The 19,108-nt window shown below is 39.5% G+C and overlaps 1 protein-coding gene and 1 long non-coding RNA gene across 4 annotated transcripts in view; one reads left to right on the top strand and one right to left on the bottom strand.

Moving 5' to 3' along the window:
- The window catches only part of akap9 (A kinase (PRKA) anchor protein 9), an 86,973-nt gene extending 72,362 nt beyond the window's left edge, over positions 1 to 14,611 (bottom strand). Inside the window, exons 1-8 of one of the 2 annotated variants that reach the window (XM_047383692.1) lie at positions 14,465 to 14,611; positions 13,949 to 14,233; positions 8,736 to 8,780; positions 8,136 to 8,198; positions 6,044 to 6,193; positions 4,576 to 4,731; positions 4,279 to 4,476; positions 1,408 to 4,200 (exon numbers count right to left, since the gene is read on the bottom strand). In XM_047383692.1, coding sequence (XP_047239648.1) covers positions 1,408 to 4,200; positions 4,279 to 4,476; positions 4,576 to 4,731; positions 6,044 to 6,193; positions 8,136 to 8,198; positions 8,736 to 8,780; positions 13,949 to 14,233; positions 14,465 to 14,563 — 3,789 coding nt within the window. In that variant the 5' untranslated portion in view covers positions 14,564 to 14,611. The remainder of the gene's footprint in view (positions 1 to 1,407; positions 4,201 to 4,278; positions 4,477 to 4,575; positions 4,732 to 6,043; positions 6,194 to 8,135; positions 8,199 to 8,735; positions 8,781 to 13,948; positions 14,234 to 14,464) is intronic. The other variant, XM_047383693.1, reaches the window with a different exon arrangement.
- On the top strand, positions 1,659 to 17,849 carry LOC124879254. 2 transcript variants are annotated; one of them, XR_007040986.1, is made up of 5 exons: positions 1,659 to 1,793; positions 13,962 to 14,021; positions 14,104 to 14,133; positions 15,878 to 15,981; positions 17,004 to 17,849. It is a non-coding gene; the product is annotated as an uncharacterized LOC124879254 (long non-coding RNA). The 2 variants fall into 2 exon arrangements; XR_007040985.1 differs by lacking the exon at positions 14,104 to 14,133.
- Positions 17,850 to 19,108: the final 1,259 nt, after the last annotated feature.

Genomic DNA, 19,108 nt, shown 5'->3' with positions numbered 1-19,108 from the left:
AACGCTGCTTTAAACGTCTCCATAGCATCTCCCTGACCTGTCTGCTGTGTTCCTTGTTCTTCACGGTGCTCTTTGTTCACTGATGTTCTCTAACAAACCTCCGAGGCCTTCAGAGAACAACGGGATTTATACTGAGATTATGTTACTCACAGTTGGAACTCTTTGCTAACTGGTTGACTATTTGAAGTTAATCTGTTGCAATGAATTTTATTTAGGCGTATCAGAGTATAAGGACCTTAATGTTTCAGATTTGCATTCGTTAAACAAAATGCGAGAACATCATTGTTTTCCTTCAACACATTTATGCATCACTTTATATTTGTCTATCACATTAAATCCCAGAAAAAAACATTAAAGTTTGTGGCTGGAATGTGAGAAAACATTAAATAGTTTAAAGGTGTATGAATATTTTAGCAAGAAGCTAGAAATTCAAACAAAACAAGACAATGATGGACAGAAAAGATAAAATGCACCATTACGGATCACTTTCTGAGACAGAGCAGAAGTTAACTCTACCACCATTAAATTCCTCTTAAATCCACTGAGGATCAAAACTAAAACTAGTTTTAAACCACAGAAGAAGACGAATTTCAAAGAGGGCCAACTTTTTAACGGCATCCAGCTACAAAACAGCTTTTGGCCCTGAAAGTTAGATCCTGTTTCAGGTACGGCTTTTCCAACCCAGGAGGTGACTAAAGCATCACGAAGCACAGAGGTGAGATGGCAGACAAACATTGTATATGATCTTTTTTGCCTTGTGTGTGTGTTTGTGGCACAGCTGAGGGGTAACATGGACACAAAGTGACTGGGTTGAAATGGCTTCTCACCTCAAACCCTTCACTCCCTGCAGGATGGAAAGAAACTAGAATGTACACATCTCTACACAATGGCAACGATTCAAAGCTATAAGCAGACTCGTTTCATCTGTTCTCAGCTGTTGCTCAGTTTGAGGGTGAGCAGTGTCAAGAGAAAGCCGGGCATATAAAAAATACATAAAAGAAACAGTACAAAGCTTGTTTTCATGTAGAGTCCTCACACATGACTTTTACATGCAGGCTTGTACTGTATGTGGCTGCAGAAATACAAAAATGCGTCTCTAAAGGCAGCATTCTGATTCTGCCTTCTAAATGCTATCTTTCAAAGCAAGCCTCCAGGCTCTCAGGCTCAGGCAATTTACAATCAACATTGTTGCTCACTGAAGAGAAAATCTGTCAAAACTGAAATGCTCATATTCTTTTCAAAAATAGAGAAACAATCAATGCCAGACCTGGCTCTGAATTCACTCTTCAGATGTCTAATAATGCTATAAACTCAAATAATTCAAATGGATTCTGTTTCCACAGATGTTGTATGTGTTCAGACTTCAAAGAACAAAAGACAAAAGAGCAGAAAGATGTGAGAGCTCACTGCTTTGTTGATGTAGTCTCTGTCTCCGTCTCCCTGGTACCCATCAGCGGAGTCCTCCTTACCGGCCCTCTCTGGTGAACGTGACATAACTCGGCTCTGCGTCTGAGGCAGCATCTCCTCCTCTGCAGCACTTTTAGCTCTCTCTTCCTCCTCCTTTAGTCGCTCGTCTCTGTCGTCTGAAGCAGCAGAGCCGGCTTTGCGCTCCTGCTTCGACCTGTGGCGTCTTTTGCGCCTGCTTGACCCTGAGGATGCCGGCTTGTGCGGGAGGGATCGTCCCTCAACAGGTCCCTCCCCTGAGGAGTGCGCTGCTGCCGGAGACGGAGTGTGCACGAGCCTGTGGAGCTCCAGAGTCTGCAGAACGCCGTCTCTCTCTGCTTCAGCTGCCCGTAAGCGAGCCTGTAGAGCTTTTATCTCCTCTTGTAGAGACTGAATCTGATTGTGATGATCCTCCGAAGACGAAACTGCTTCAACAGTTTGCTCTTCCACCTCAAGTGTTTTCTTCTGCTCACTCTTTTCCAGTTGCTTTAAAAGGCTTTTGTTTTTGGCAATGACCTCTGAGTTTCCTTCCCTGGCTTTGACCAGATCTTCTTCCAACTGCCTCACTTTGGTCTCTGTAACCATCAACTGCCCTGTAACGTCAGAGAGCCTGTCAGCGAGGTTCTTCTTCTCACTCAAAGTAACATCAAGCTTCTCCATCGCATCCCTCACAGCGTGCCCTTTGCTTTTCGCCTCCTCCGTTTCGATATCCCTGTTCTGCTCCTGGAGCTCTCGGATCTCTGACAGAAGGCGTGCAATCTTCGCCTCGAATTCGAGCGTGTCCCTGAGCGACCTCTCTTCGAGCTGCGTCTTCGCCTCTGCGAGACACGTGTACTCGTCTTTGAGCTCCTGGTAGTTTACCTCGAAATTCTTCTCCGCAAAAGAGAAAGTGGTCTTCTGCTTCTCGATCTCCTCGCAAAGCTCAACAAGCTGCTGCTGGAATTGATTTTTCTGTACTGTGAGTTTCTCCATTATCAAACGTCTTGACTCCATCTCTTCTCTTAAAGTATTATTAGACTTAATCAAGGTCTCCTTTTCCTGCTCATTCACCTTCAGTTTCTGTTCTCTTTCATTTTTCTGGTTTTCCAGAACCTCTGTCTGTTTCAGTAACAACTGCATTTCATTTTGCATTCTAACTCGTTCTTGGCCACCTTTTTTAAGTTCCTCGAGTTCAACCTGAAGCTCCTGGAGCTGCTGAACCAGCTGATCTGCTTTAGAGCTTTGCAAAGTGAGCTTCAGATCTTCTTTGAGCCCGTGAATCTGGTGCAGAAGTTCATTCCTTTCTGAAGCGTAACTCGTCTTCTCTTTCTGTAACAAATCCAGCTGCTGAGCATAAGTAACATGCAGCTCATCCAAAGCCTTCTCATGCCTAACAGCGGCTTCGTTGAGGAGGTTCTCTGTCTTCAGGAAGCTCTCTCTCTGCAGGTCCTCTCTGAGATTTGTTAGCTCTTCCTCGTGGCTGAACAGGAGCTGCGTCCTGAGACGTTCCAGCTCTGCTTCCTGCGACTCTGCCATTCGGTCTAGGACCGCGTCTTTCTCTCTTTCAAGCATTTCCAGCTTAATCTTGTAATTGGTGATTTCAGATTCGTGTTTGGTTTCTGCTTCTAGTGCAGCTTCCTGAGCAGCTGACAGCTCGTTCCTCAGGGTGTGGATGGTCTCCTGGAGGCGCTGCAGGTCACCCTGGGTAGTTTCTTGAGAGGTAAGCCTGGTGGAGACCTGCTCCACTTCTTGCCTTGCAGCACTTAGATCATGAAGAAGATCCTTAATCTTGACCTGCAGCTTTGACTTCTCTTGGACGACTTGACTCAGCTCATGTCTGGCTTCATTGCAAGTTGCTTCAGATTGCTCTAAAGCGACCAGCAGTTCCCTTATTCTTGCATTCAGAGTTTCAACCTCTCCTTTGCTGAGATTTGAACTTTGAGATAGATGATCTGCTTTTAGAAGCTCAACCTCAACCTGATGTTGCTCAGTCATTTGCTGCATTCTTGCTGCATGCTGCAGATTGAGCTCATGCTTCATCTGGACTATCTGCTGGCCGTACATTTCATCCAGCTCGGCCCTGAGAAGTTCAAGCTTCCTCAAGGTCTCTTCCTGCATTCTTTGGATGGTGTCGCTCTCTGACATGCTTCCCCTGTGGCAGCGTTTTTGTAGATCTTCTACTGTGCCCATGAGCTGCTTGATTTCATTGGAAGACATTTTTTCTTTATGTCTGAAGGTTGCGAGGTCACCCTTACAGCTTTCTAACTCCTTTTGTTCTTTTTCTAGCTCTAATTTATAACTCTCAATTTGACCTTTACAGCTTAATAATTCTGATTTTGTGCTTCCTAACTCATCCAGACATTTTTCAAGGTCAGATTCCTTTAAAGCAACTTCTAGCTGAAGCTCATGCAGATGTTTTTCTGAGTTTTTCAGCTCATCTTTTAACTGGATAAGAGAAGAGTCACGTTCAGAAATGACCCTATCCTTCTCTGCAATAATTAGGTCTTTCTCAGCAGAGTCATTAATGATCTTTTCTTCTCTAGTCCTTCCTGCACGAACAAGTTCTTGTCTGAGCAGGGTCAATGACTGCTCATGTTCTTTAATTATTGCAGTTTGTTCTGAAATAAACTGATGTTTATCTTTCATTGTTTGTGCAAACTCTTCCTCCGCTTTCCTTCGTGACTCCTCTTGACTCAAAATAACCTTCTCTTGTTCGGCAGTCAGAAGCTCCTTTTCGTTTATCCTTTGTGCAAATGACTCCTCTGATCTTCTCCCTGACTAAAGAGACATTTGGGTTGAGATTTACACACAATTGTTGTAACAAACCTCAAACCATTAAAGTGTGGCAGTTCTCACCATCTCCACCTCACTGAGCTTCTGCTGGAGGTGACTGATGAGCTGCAGCTGTTTCCTGCTTTTCTCCTCCTGCTCTCTGACCTCCACGCTCATCTCCTCCAGTTGCTGCTGGTACTGAACAAGCTGCTGTCTCGCCTGCAGGAGATCTACTGCTGTGCTGCTGTGGCTGGTGTTCCTCAGCGCCTCGCCGGCCTGCAGCTATGATGGGCAGTCACAATATGGGATGATAACAGTTTAATTACAGGTCACTCCAAGTTTATAAAAAAAAAAAAATCTACGTCTAAAAACAGTTCCCACCTGCTGGAACTGGATCTGAAGTTCCTGGCTTTTTTCGGTCAGTGCCAAGAACTCTTTCATGATCTCGTCTTTCTCCTTGCGAGCCTGCTGAAGGTTGGATGTGAGTTGGGTGATGATTCCATCTCGCTGCTTCAGTGCAGCTTCAAAGTCCTGCAGCTGCACATTTAATGTGGGTTTTAATACAGTGACCTGCACAAGCCAGCATCATTTATTGCACCACTCATACACTTATAAAGAGATGCATCAACAAAAAAAAAATGTTAAAACATTTTGAAAGAGTTAAATAAAACAGCTTTAGGAAAAAAGATAAAAACAGAGTAAACAGAACAATCTTCATTCCTTTAAAACCACTGGAACAGAACAGAACAGAATACAATAGAATAGAACACAACAGGATAGGATAGAATGATCTTTTATTGCCCCTCCATGGGGAAAGTCAACTTTATCAGCAGCAAAATGAAATGATGGTGCAAAAAAATGACCAAATTAACAAGAAAATCAAATGCAAAACAATTCAACTCTCAGTGCTTCAAGTTTCAAGTTAGAATGTGAAGGCCTTTAAAGAGACAGTTCAGAGTTTTTCAAGTGAGGCCCTACTAAAAGGTTATAAACCACTTATATTTTACCTACAGTAGCTAGCCAACCTGCCGTTTTTATCTAGTATAAATTGCAGATTAGTTGGTCTGAGATCAAAATGAAAATCTCAAAAGGGTCAGAGCGATTAATATTATATGATCCTTTAAACAGTTGTCATGTTTTGCATTGAATAGTTACTAACACATAAACCAAAGATGATTAACGCAGGAGATCCAGGTAGGAGGCGGTGCGCTACCAAAAACCTGAAAGGTTTGTACTGTCTCACATTAAAGTTCAGCTGTGTAAAAATCAAAAACACTGCAGCAGTTTGAAGTTTTCTGCTTTTCACACAGGAAGATCATTGATGGCGCACGGCGTCCTAACCCTAGTTGTTGCGTGATCAATCATCAGCTTCTGTGTCAATTATATCCAGCGCACATGTTAAAACAGCTCATACATGCAACCACGTAAACCATTTTGATGTTTTTAGAACTGGATGTAAGATATCAGCTGCTTATATTCCTTCAGCAGAACCTAATTTCAAACATCCTGATCTGTCTCTTTGAGGATACAGAATGAATTTTAACTTTTAAAACAATCTAAAATAAGTCTTGAATCTCCATTTTCATTTGAAAACAAACAGCTTTTTGTTAGTGTGGGTACAATTCGTATTCTTGACATCTGCTTTTATTTCTCTTCTAACTGGTATTCTATCTCAGTCTTTATTTGTACATTGTTTTAAAGCATAATAACTGATTACCATGCTTATTATTGGCTGTTATAACCTTTTTTTTGTTACGCCATTAAACACTTTAAAAATGCCCTCTTGACGTCACAACAAACTGTTTAACGGTGAATCTCTGAGCCATTTCACAAGTAATACAACTTTCACCTGCTGCATGCCTTCAGCACCGAAGGCAGACCTGATTTCCTCAAGTTCTTGACTCAGCTCCTCCAGAGCTTGGGTCTTAGCCGCAAGAGCATCCTCCATTTCTTGCACCGTACGTCCCTCTGTCTGCTCCTGCAGGGTCTCCACCTCCTCCTAAGTAGAAACAATATAAGAGCTTAGACAGCGTTTAAAGGATTCAGTGAAAAAAAGAATTCAAAGAAGTTAGACACCACCAAAGAGCAAAAGCTATTTTGTAAGAGGAGCCCAAAGTTGGAGAGCATGCTAAAAACGGGTCATTATTTCCAGATAATGTTTACGCTTCAGATCAGGAAGCTACAGGAATTGAAAATAATTACATGAAAGAGCAGTCTGGCCGATAAGGGCTGAGCTGCAGCTTACTGCTCAAAGTAAAAATAATACATGGTTTTCAAATCTTTTCACAAATTAAAATCTGGAAAAAGTGGTGTGAATTTGTGTGGCACCTAATTAGTAAATAGAGTCAGCCTGTGTGTAATTAGATTCTCAGTATAAATACAGCTTCCTGTGAAGGTCTTGGAGCTTTGCTAGAGAATATTAGTGATCAAACAGCATCATGAAGACCAAGGGACTCAGCAGATAGGTCAGGGAGAATCTCTGAAGCATGGTTAGATGATAAAACTAAAGTTTTGAACATCTCATTGAGCACTGTTTAATCCGTCCGAAAATGGAAAAAATCTATCTAAACTGAGCTGGGTAAGGACAGCATTAACCAGAAATGCAGCCAAGAGGCCTATGGCTACTCTGGAGGAGCTGCAGTGATCCAGAGCTCATCCGGCCTTAATGGATAAGTAGTACGAACAAAGTTATTGAAGAAAAGCCATAAGACGTCTGGTTTGCAACTGTCCAAAAGCAATGTAAGGGACATAGATTTGTGAAAAAAGGTCCTCTGGTCAGATGAGAACGAAATGAAACATAATGTATGAAAGAAAACAAACACTATACATCAACCTGACCACACCATCTGCAAGGAGAAACAGGCTTTCCTAACCAGGGAAAGAAAAGCTGGTCAGATCTGGTTCTGGAAGAGGGACAGAGTTAAACACAAGATATCCAGGAATAATAAAAAAAAAAAAAAAACAAAAGAAACACGAGACTGGGGCAGAATATTCCCTAGCAGCAGGAAAACTACTCTAAACATGCAGCCAGAGCTGCTATGGAATTCATGAAATGGACCAGTCAAAGTCCAGGCCTAAATCCAATTGAGAATCTGTGTCAAGACTGATGTTCACAGACACTACATCCTGTGTCACAGTTTTAGCTGTTTTCAAAAGAAGAATTGGCAAAAGAAATAAGCCTCTAAATGTGCAAAGCTGGTAGAGGCATTCCTCAAAAGACTTATAACTGATATGAAGTGGTTTTTACTGACTCTGAAATTAAAATTCAAACCACATATTCCAAATTTCTATTTGAAAAATTGTGAAAACCAACCAACCAACCTTTCACCTCACTGTTATACATTACTTTGGGCAGGTGAAATAAAATCCAAATAAAATGCAATTTGTGACAGAAACCTGACAAAAAGTGGAAATACTTCTACTTCTTATTAAAGAAAGATTTAAAGACTTCAGGAGGAAAAACTGCATTTGCAAATGTTTTCATACTTTTGGATATAAAGCTTTTATACTTTGATTTATCTTGTAACATTAATGGTTATAAAAACTTTTAGAAAAGCAGAAAATATGCAAAGCGTTGTTTATCTGTAATGAAAACATAGACATAAAAGCTCCTTCAAGAAAAATCTTTTATAAAACGTTGTTTTCTCTCCTCAAAGCAGACACTAAACCTCTCGCCATCCATACTCCCTCATTACTCCTCTTACAAATAACTCAAACTTCTATAATGTCACAAACCCCCTGCTCCATCCTGACCTTTGCGGGCATTTGTCCTTTTTAAAGACAGTGATATCACTTCATCACCAACAGAACAGGTACATAAAACATCCAGGTATAAATGGGCAGCGAGAAACAGACGTGGTTAGTGGAAATCATGCTTAAGATGTTAAGCACTGGGTTTGTTAGCGAAGCAAAAGCAGAGCTGCTTGATTAGATTACTATACCCAGATAAAATCCTTTGAAGGCATCATTAGGTTCTCTGACATCTCATCGTGGCACCCATTTACCTGTTAATTCATAACGTGTTGGGTTAAACACTAAGAACTAGAAGGCCTAAATCATTTCAGAAACCATCTTTGAGCACCTTTGTTGTGGTTAAAGACTGTTTCATACAGATTCACATTCTATAATTCAAAATAATTATAATAAAATGTGGTTTTTACCCAAATAAAATAAATAAACCGACATTAAAATGACAAGTCATAAGATTTTATCTTGGTATTGGAATTTATTTTAAATGTACTCTTTCCTAAAGAAAGAAAAAAAAAGTGTCAAAGACAAAGGTATTCATTATAACTAGAAAACTACATATTTATTTTCCTTATACAGTAAATGTTTCATCAATAAAGAGACCTAACTCGGTAACATCAAAGCAAACTTTCTTCAGCTTGTCAGTAAATAATTCACAGTTATTGCTTTTTAAAGCACAGATCCAAATCCCCAACAATTAAATGTGCATTAACAGTCTTAGGCATCTTCAAACAACAAGGCAGAGGTTACCTGATACCATTAAAAAAAAGATGTGAAATTTATGTCACACTCACCTCTGAGGAGTAGTCTTCTGCTGTGGTGGATACTTCGCTTTCAGGCTGCAAGAGAAAAAGAAACCACATTAATACCAAATAAGATAAGCGTAAATGAATAAAATGTAGGACTTTAATCATGAATGAGAGAAATTAATCAAATCAGATGAGGTAAAAAGACAGCGGTCCAATAATGCAGCTACTTCCCCTGAAGCTGTCTGGCATCTTTTAAGACCTAGAGGAATTTATTGCCATTTAGAACAAAACCCTGAACATTAACCCAGAAAATGTAGTTTTATTTGTTACGTGAGCAACATCAGTTTATAATCTGTGATTTAACAAAGACATTGGATTTAAAACATTTGTGCTCTTGCACGTCACCCCTCCAGGACATTTTAGAACTCCGGAAGTACGGGAGCATCTCATTAAATTAAAATATCATTTAAAAAGTTTTTTATTTTAGTACTCGTCTTCCGCAGCAGACTCAGCAGAGACACCCAGACGTTCCTCTCCTCAGACACCTCCTCCAGCTCCTCCAGGGGGAGCCCAAGGCGTTCCCAGGCCAGCCGAGAGACATAGTCCCTCCAGCGTGTCCTGGGCCGTCCCCTGGGCCTCCTCCCGGTGGGACGTGCCAGGAACACCTCCCGAGTAAGGCATCCAGGAGGCATCCGGTATAGATGCCCGAGCCACCTCAACTGGCTTCTCTCGATGTGGAGGAGCAGCGGCTCTACTCCGAGCTCCTCCCGGATGGCTGAGCTCCTCACCCTATCTCTAAGGGAGTGCCCGGCCACCCTACGGAGGAAGCTCATTTCAGCCGCTTGTATCCGGGATCTCGTTCTTTCGGTCATGACCCAAAGTTCATGGCCATAGGTGAGGGTAGGAACATAGACCGACCGGTAAATCGAGAGCTTCTCTTTTCGGCTCAGCTCTCTCTTCACCACAACGGACCGGCACAGAGTCCCCATTACTGTGTAATTTAATTCAAAAGGGGACCATATAAATAGTATAGATTAATTACACACAAAGAGATTTATTCCAAGCATTTGTTTCTGTTTTTTGTTTTTTGAGGATTACACCCAATAAACACCACAAAACAGATTTCTCCGAAAATTATAATATTGCAGAAGATTAAATAAAAATCAATTAGGGCATACACAATCAGTCAGACTGTTGGCTTGCCCACTCTCCACAAGGAGGGTAACCCACAAAAGATCACTCTTAAAGAAGCTGGCTTTTCAGAATGCTGTATCCAAGCATATTCATGGAAAGTTGAATGGAAGGAAAAAGTGTGCTAGAAAAGGTGCTGAAGAAGAAAGGCGAACTGCAGCCTTGATAGGATTCTGAAGCAAAGGCGCTTTAAGAGTTTGGGGGAGATGTACAAGGCTTAGAGTGCAGCTGGAGTCAGAGCTTCAACAGCCACCACACACAGACAGTCCCAGGGCATTCCAGGACTACAACTGTGGCATTAAATTGTCAAAACACAACTGAACGAGAGACAACATCAGAAGCGCTTTAGCTGGGCTAAGGAGAAAAAGAACAGAATGGCTGCTTAGTGGTCCAAATCCCTGTTTTCAAATCTATGTACATTTTACTTTTTATTTTTAAGTCAATATCCCAGAGTCTGGAGGAAGAGTGGAGAGGACCAGAATCCGGGATGCTTGAGGTCCAGTGTGAAGTTTCCACAGTCACTGATAATTTGGGGAGCCATGTCGTCTGCTGCTGATGCCAGTGAAAATATTGTACAGTGCCTGGACACACTTTTTAGTATACTGACATTTCTTAATTAAAAATCTATATTTGAAATGCATCTGATCTAATATTCTCATTTTCACTGAATTTTGCATTTTCTTTTGCTATGACCCCTAATCACCAGAATTAGCAGAAATAAAAACTTGAAATATAAAGTGTGTGTAATAAATCTATGAAACACACAGGTTTCACTTTTTCATTTAATTATAGAAATAAATTAACATTTCAGTGATATTCTAAATGATGAAGATACACCTACATATGAGAAAACCACTCAGGAAGGTGTCCCTGAGTTAATACACAGATACCTTCAAACAGCTTTCAAAATTCTAAAAATTGCAAAGACTGATTTTGTTGCATTTTCCTTTCATTCTCCAAGAGCAGCATGTCGGGTTGGTTTAAGAATATCTTTTTGCAAAACTGTGCAAGGTAAACCTGGCATGCTTTACTTGTATGCAATGCAGAAAAGCACTTATTCAGGCAGCTGTAGTTCACAATTTTTCACACAGTGTTCTGCAAAACAGACGATCTGGGTCCCTCTCAAGGTAAAAACAAAAACACCTTATGTAAAAGGAAACATAATGATGCAGTCCATCAACCTTTAGGTGTTCTGATATGCGCTGCAAGGGCTTTAGAAATCGGTCACACAGACTGACACATCCCTACCAGTTTGAAGGCAGTTGTCTGTCTCCATGGCAGCCAAGTAGTTTTATGTGTTCATGGAGAAGAGTGGCAACACGGCCGAGCAAAAGCTACTGAGAGTGCTTGAAAGGTGGAACAAACTGTACAAGAAATCTCAGCTCTGCATGTGTACCACATTTGATTTTTCAAAAACAAAGCCTGGTAAATATGGCCAATATTATGCATCATATTAATAACCTTTTTAAAGTCAGCTGTCATTCAAGGAAGATTTCTGTCCTGATTAGGAGTTCAGTTTCTAAAGATGTCACTATATTTCATTTATATTTTATGTGGGATTTCTAAATGAATAAACTGAACTCTTTATCAGGACAGAAATTATCCTTGAATGACAATTTACTTTAGAAATATTACTAATATGATGAATAATATTTGCCATATTTACCAGGCTTTATTTTTGAAAAATGTATATCTGAATATACAGAAAAAATAAAATGGCAAGAAATTCACTGGTATTAAAAAAAGAAAGGAAAAATACAGTTAAAGAAAAAATATATGATTTGAAAATTTGTGCTTTAAATAAAAATAGTGTATTCAAATAGAAATATATATTTCTATCTGATTAATTGTTCAATTTTGAATACATCTCTTATTTTGATTATTTTGTTGGATTTAGTGGTGCACTAATTTATATTTATAGCTAATTCTTGACCTAGTAATTATTTTATTGAGTCATTTATTTATTTCTGTATGTATTATTAATTATGGTAGGAAGCCTACTAATTATGGACGTCAGGATCCTGTGAGGGAAACAAGACTACTGCTGAGCTTCACAGACCCTCTTCTTTGCTTTCTTCTAATATCCTCTTTTATCCTGACTAGCCCACTAACACATGCATACTCAAATTTATCCTATATAGACTTGCTTAGCTTGCTTCACACCCACATAGCCCGACCACGCAGCCAAACAAACAAACAACCCTAACAGTTATGTCAGTTTTACCCACCCTGTTTCCTCGTATAAAACATCTCTTATGCACTATTTGACATTGTGAAACTTGGTGACCAATGGGGCATTTTGCAGGTATTTCTATGTGAATTCATGGAAATAGATCTCCCCAAACATGCAATCTCCAAGTGCTGTGAAACAATTAACAATCACAGCCTATCTTCATGCGCAAGGCTTGCAAAAATGTATTATAAATAATATAAATATAGACTTTTGGGCATTCCAATTTTTCCAGCCTTCACAGTGATTGTTTGCTTTGAAAGAGAGAATGCATTGCCTGCTGCTCTGAGCTCTGTGTATCCTGGGAGAGCTGTACAGCTGTAACACCAGCCATTAAATTTTGCAATGTTCACAGCAAAGCACCACGTTTTTTGTAGGAGAAAAACAACTCTTTTTAAGTTTTGTCCACACATGATTATTATGGAATTGCACCACAATACGTAACAAGCCAACAAGTTGTATCAAAACAGAGAGTAAACATGCTAACGTTAGCGCTTACGTTAGGTACATTTATGGTGATGTGGTTGTCAGGAAAACACAAGATTAAAACTTGTCTATTAATCTGTAAATACATGAAGATGACACTGATATACAACCATTTATAGAAAGTTGCTGGTTTAATGTCAATATTTGTAGGATCCTTTATTTATAAGTAAAAAACGACATCTTAAATCTCTGTGCTTATATATTATTGTGTTATGTTATAGTTTTTAAAAAAGAAAACAGATGTGTTGGCAGGTCAAAGCTCTACAAACAATTAGAGCTTAGAAAACATCTACACACTTCTGATCCTGCATCTCAGTTGCTGGTAGCCTGGTTTTTATTACTTCTCTCTAGACAGTTGTTTATAACTATAAATAATTTAAAATATATATATTTTTCACAAACTATAATTATCTTATAACCAAGTGACTTGCTGCAATATCCTTTTGACTTTTTCAGTAATCAGAACATTAACTTAAAAAGTAAAGTTTTTTGAGTCGATATTTCTAAATGAAGACTCGGAGGAATTTGCATTTAGCATTTAACCAGAGCATCTATTATGCATAGGGTTAGGCTCTAAAGGGAATGCATCATGGAGTGGATCAATTGCCAACATTTTTGATTTGTTCAAATACATCTTTTGTAGAAGAATGATGTTTTTACATTTTGGCATGTCACAACCACTAACGTCAATGTATTTGGGATTTTATGCACAAAGCAGTGAATAATCATGAAGTAGAAGGAAAATTATATATGATTTATCAAATCTTTAAAATAAATAAATTAATTAATTAAAATCTGAAAAGTGTGGCATGCATTTATCTTCAGCCTCTGTGCACCAATACCTCAGAAAACCACAATCTCTACCAGTTTTGCACATCTAGACACTCATTTTTTGTACATTTTTCTTTGCAAAACAAATCGAGCTTGGCCATATTAGATGAAGAGCACCTGTGAACATCAATGCTTAATTTCTCAATTACACTTAGGTCTGGACTTTGACTGGGCCATTCTAATATGACTATGATATGGTATCAGATTTAAAGGGGCTGAACATAAATGCATGGCACACTTTTCAGACTTCTATCAGTAAAGATATATAAAAAACATATTTAATTTTCTGTCAGCATCATTACTATGCAGTCCTTGGTATTGGTCTAACATATTAAGTTCTAATAAAATGCATTAAAGTTTGGTTATAACAAAACATGGAAATGCTTAAGGAGTATGAATACTTTGCAAAGCAAACCAGCAAAGTTTGACAGTTTTAGAATAACCACAGTTGGCACTTCAAAGTTATGCAGAGAAAGCTTGTATTGCTGTAGTGAGTCATGCATGAAATAAATGTGTGTACCTCTATCTTATAGGTCTGGTCATGCCTGATCGTCTCTCCGCTCTTCAGCGTCTTGGTGAAGGTAAACTCTGTGGTGGGTGTTTCTCCACTTCCTTTATGTGATTTATCTAGTCTTTCACCCTGAACCTCCTCTCTTTCTCCTTCTTCACCCACAGACGGATCCGGCTCGACCTCGACCCGTCCCTGTGAGTCTCCCTCAGAATCCTCGGAGGGCTTCTTTTTCTTCTTCTTTTTCTGTTTCTTCTGGGAGTCCGCATGAGCTTTTCTTTGACGGTACTCAGCCAGCTGCAGCGAGAAGAAGTCAGATATGTAGAGTTAAAGTCAGAAGGGATTTGAAGGAAGAAAGAAATGCAAAAGATTTTCATATGCTTAACAATTCAGTTTTTTACTACACAGTTTCTGCCTTCATTCAGAAGCTTATCTGACCCATATGTTTGGTCAAGATCCACTTCTATCATTCCCAAAATCTCTACCAAAAAATGCTTCTAGCAAAAAATAAAACACATATGGACTTACTCTGAATCGACACAGTTTGGTGATAGTCAAGCGAAACATTTTATTTCCCAAATAGGCGTCCTGCCCTGTTACAAATGAGTCCTCCCTCCCTGTGTCCATATGACCCAACACATGCCTCTTACTGCAACAGGTGCTAATCCCGACTAAAGGGATTGCTTTTTCAAACTACAGTGTCCACTATCTGTGAAAACAGTTATGCTTTCTAGACTGGAAATCTTTGATATTTGGCACCAAAAGACAAAGTTGTATTTGCATCCAACTGGTAACATGAACATATTTACTGATGATGAAAATATTTTCCACTTTGGTCTGTTTAATAAGAAGTGGATATTTTCCTTCATATAAGGGTCATTTTAATCTTTGTAATAGAATTACTCCATGTGTTACACATCTAGAAAAATAAATATCATCCAAAAGAAGGATCATCTTTTTCAAATTTTTATTTAACAAAGAACTCGAATAATGTGAAACTCAAGTATATCAGACAAAAGAAGGTTTTGAAAATGAAAAACTTTTCATTTATATAGGAAAACAAAAATGATTGATCAAGCACATGTGCTCCATGATACATTAACATAGATTCAAAAATGTTTTTCAGCTGATGTCAAATGCTGCTGAGCTGGATATCACAAAATGATCCTCCTCTGAGGGAAAGCTCAAAACCAAACTCAAGCATGGTTTTAATGTGCAAAAAGATAATAGAAGGGGTGAAAGGGAATTAAAAAGGACTTCTGCTAAATGACACAGCTTATAAAGCAGGCGTATGCAATGGATCAGGCAGCAGTTATATTTCCAGGCTGAAGATTTGAATAATATGGCAGGAAAGGACTGCAGATCTCATCAAATTTCACCCAATAATTCTGAATAAAACTGTGGCTCGATGACAAGACTCGATGTCTAAAAGTCTCTGAATACGAGTGTTTGGGGCAACAAGTCTTTGAGACTCTCCCCTCTGGCAGGAGGCTGCGGTCCATCCGGACCAAAACCTCACGCCACAAGAACAGTTTTTTCCCATCTGCCACCAGCCTTGTTAACAAAGCCCGGAAACCACCCTGACACTCTCCCTTTCCCCGACACCCCCCCCCTTTTTTGCTGACAGGACACCTGTAACTTGTAACTCTATGCGTTACATTAACGCTCAGCATGGACTCCTGCTTTACTTACACTGCCATACTTGCACAATGATCACCTGCACTGTTGTATTGCTCTTGCATCTTATACTGCTCTATATTTACTCTCACTCACTCAAAACTGTGCACATATATTTATATTATATTGTAGATATGTTTATACTGTTTAATTTGTACTGTATTGCACCGACTACGCCAAAACAAATTCCTTGTATGTCCAAAAACGTACTTGGCAATAAAGCTTTTCTGATTCTGATTCTGATTCTCCATCTCAACGACACAGCACGCCTTGCCTGGAGAGAACCACCGGTTCACATCAGTAACCTGTTCATCTTGTTCACCCACTGTAACAAGGACAGCAATTTGAGGGTCAAGGGTCAGTTTCAGGTCAGTACCCTTTTTCAGCTTGGGAAAACTTCCTTCAAGAAATGTGTTAAAGCGGGGCATGTTCAAAATGAGGATTTAGGTGACCTCATCACTGCCACACCTGTCACAGCGAGGACATAAATCCAGGTAAAACCTAGCCAACCCACAACATGAGTGAAAAACTTTAACTTGTAATAAAAACAATGATTATCAACAAACATATTTAAAAAAGGTCATTTCTTAATGTAGTTAAAGCAGATGACAAAAACAATAAATGCTTGTTTCCCTGGAGAATAAAACATTTGTAATACAGTTCGTAACTGAACTTTTATGTTTGCTGTGTTCTTTGTCTTTCATAAAGCAGATTTCTTTCAATTAATCACCATCAGGGACATGAAGACCCAAATTTAACAGTCTGTGGGGCTACCGAAACATTATCCTATCACAACATGATCAGCACAGTCGGCAAGAGCCACAGGTCCTTCTGCCATAGACCGTTTTTATGCCACACTAGTGCCCGGTCACCTGTCTATAAAATGCCCCTCCAAATGCTCCATATGACCGACAGCAGACATCTGACACCTTCAGGGACAGGTGCACCTCCGATGCTTCTGTGTGTTTCTTCAGAGGGACAGATGGTTAATAGCAGCCAAGGCAGGAGCATGTGCCAATTAAATTAACAGCATCAGCTGGCAGTACGGCAAAACACCCAACCTGAAGGTAGTTTAATTCAGAACAAGATGCTTAAAGCAGATTTTTAGGTCAGTTAACATAATAAAACAACATCTGGACCAATCCTCAGCTCCCCTCAAAAAAATTCAAGTCAGGTCATCAACCAAAAAGAAAAATGATTCATAGTATTTTTGATAGCTAGCTTGTTCATTAATGTAAGAAATTTAAAATAAAATAACACACAAAGACAACAACTGAATATTTACAGAAGCTTGTAATTCTTCAAAGATCAGAAGAAAGGTCATCTTTTTGTTTATTTAGGCACTAGTGACCTTTATTTTCCTCGGCTTTTTTCAAAACTGTGCTGACAGGCAATGGGGTGGAGAGGAGGATGACATGCGGTAAACATCAATGGGCCGGGACTCGAACCAGTGACAGCCACGTTGAGGGCGGTAACTCCTGCACCACCAACACGCTCGAAGAAGGGAAATCTTTATGGGAAAAAGTGTTTCTGAGCTCCCATTGCACCTGAATGACCACTGTAGCTTCCAAACAATGTTTACAGAAAACAGAAATATCAGTTTTTATTTTAAAGTCTTTAACATTTATTGTGTTTTACCGACACTGTGGCCGCGAACGTTCAGGTAACATAACACGTCTAGGTAGGAAAAGAAATAAAGAAAAGGTGAAGATGAATGAAATACTTGAAAAGAGACTCTAATTGTTTAGTGATTTTACACCAAAGGAAAGAATACCATTTTAAACTGAGTGGCCCAACTTTAAAACTGTATTTTTTAATCACAAACCTTGACAGCTACCTGGCAGAAACTCCATAGCATGTTATTTTACACAATTTGTTTAACACATGTCCAACTATTCATGCAGTCAAGGACTGAAAAATCTGATACTTTTTTGCTCTTAAATGCATCAAAACTAGAAACTCCCACTTCTGTCGGTCTATAAATGCATCAACAAGCAGCCTGTTCTTTGAAGCACTTTGTTCTGAGTTTGGTATGAATCAAATAAAAGTTGGGGACATTTTGCTTTTGATGCATGAAGGGGGTGACTGTGTAATCCCTCCATGTTTTGTTGAATTCAAAACTACTACTTTGATCGAGGAACCTGCACCCAGAAGCATTATTTAAAGTTTTGTTTTTTTTTATGGTCAGTGCTTGTTACATTTAATTACTGAATTAAAAACCAAATTTACACTTGAAGTTTGGAAGAATGAAATAAATGAAAACCCGCTGGTAGGACCTCAAAGTAAAACAGAAATCTGTATAGGCCAATGAAAGCCTAATCGGTGCATTTCTGCTTATAACATCAATACCAATACTTTGCCAGTACAGTAAGATCAGTAAGATGCCCTCCAGAAGAAAACGCATAGCCATAGTTTCCCTGTTTCCTCTGGTATGAGAACCAGAGGAAGGAAAAGAATGAGTAGGATGTCAGGTTGAACGGCACATAATTCACTAACAATACTAATTCTACAAAAGTATGCTTTAGTTCTTTAATTATATACAAAAAACAAGTTGAACAAATTCATTAACACTACTTTAAGGTATTTCATCATGTGTTTCTTTGCCTACTTTGGTATACCATAGTAACTGACTTTTGTTTTGTGTCACGTTTTACCAGTAAATTCACCCATTACTTTCCAATAATCCAAAACTGGGTCACAGAGATAATGGGTCCAGGGGGAATGACCAGAAATCCCTCCCCTGATGAAATGTCATTTGATTTGCGGCTCTCAGGCCAGAGTTCTGGTTCTGCCTCAGGGTCTCCTACCAGTAAGATGTGCCTGAAATACCTACGAAGGGAGGTGTCCAGGAGGTATGTGGGTGGCTCTCCTCTACTCTCATTTCTACTTCTCATTTCAGTCAGTCTGTTCAACAAACCCAGCACCATAAAGTGGTGGACAGGTCTAAATACCCCTATCATACTGGAGACTATGCTGGCCAGAGTTTGCCCCCTCTTTTGGGACAAACTGACCTTAAATGATGAGTCAGACTGACAGCAATTTGAGGAGTTTGATGGAAAAAACACCTCAGAAAAATGGCAAACCTCAAGCAGTGTTTAAGACTTGGATTCTGGGGCTCAGCCCAAGAAGCAATAGCAAGCAGTTCTATCCCAGGCCCATCACTTATGGGGAGGGATACGGAGTGTGGGTGCATTGTGTGGCAGGTAAGAGTGGGTCTTGGGCAAACTGGTTCCCAGGATCAACCTGGGTTTATTGACCAGTAATCTTAAAGTAAAAACAGGCCTTCCTAAAAAGCTTCCTCAATGATAATGTGATGAAGTTTTAATAATACCACAAAACCTAACCTGGAGTTTGGAAAATTTACTTGGTAATCTTCTCAGTTATTCCCTGAAAGGTGACAGCATAAACTAAATAATGAAAACCTGATGAACCATCAGCAAACATTGTGAGCCATTAGTATCTCTCAGTTAGGTGTACTTAACTGCTCAAACTAAG

This window comes from Girardinichthys multiradiatus, chromosome 13 (assembly GCF_021462225.1).
Source record: "Girardinichthys multiradiatus isolate DD_20200921_A chromosome 13, DD_fGirMul_XY1, whole genome shotgun sequence".
Classification (NCBI taxonomy): Eukaryota; Metazoa; Chordata; class Actinopteri; order Cyprinodontiformes; family Goodeidae; genus Girardinichthys; species Girardinichthys multiradiatus.
Note: the sequence above shows the minus strand (reverse complement) of the source record. Positions and strands in the feature narration are given on the sequence as shown.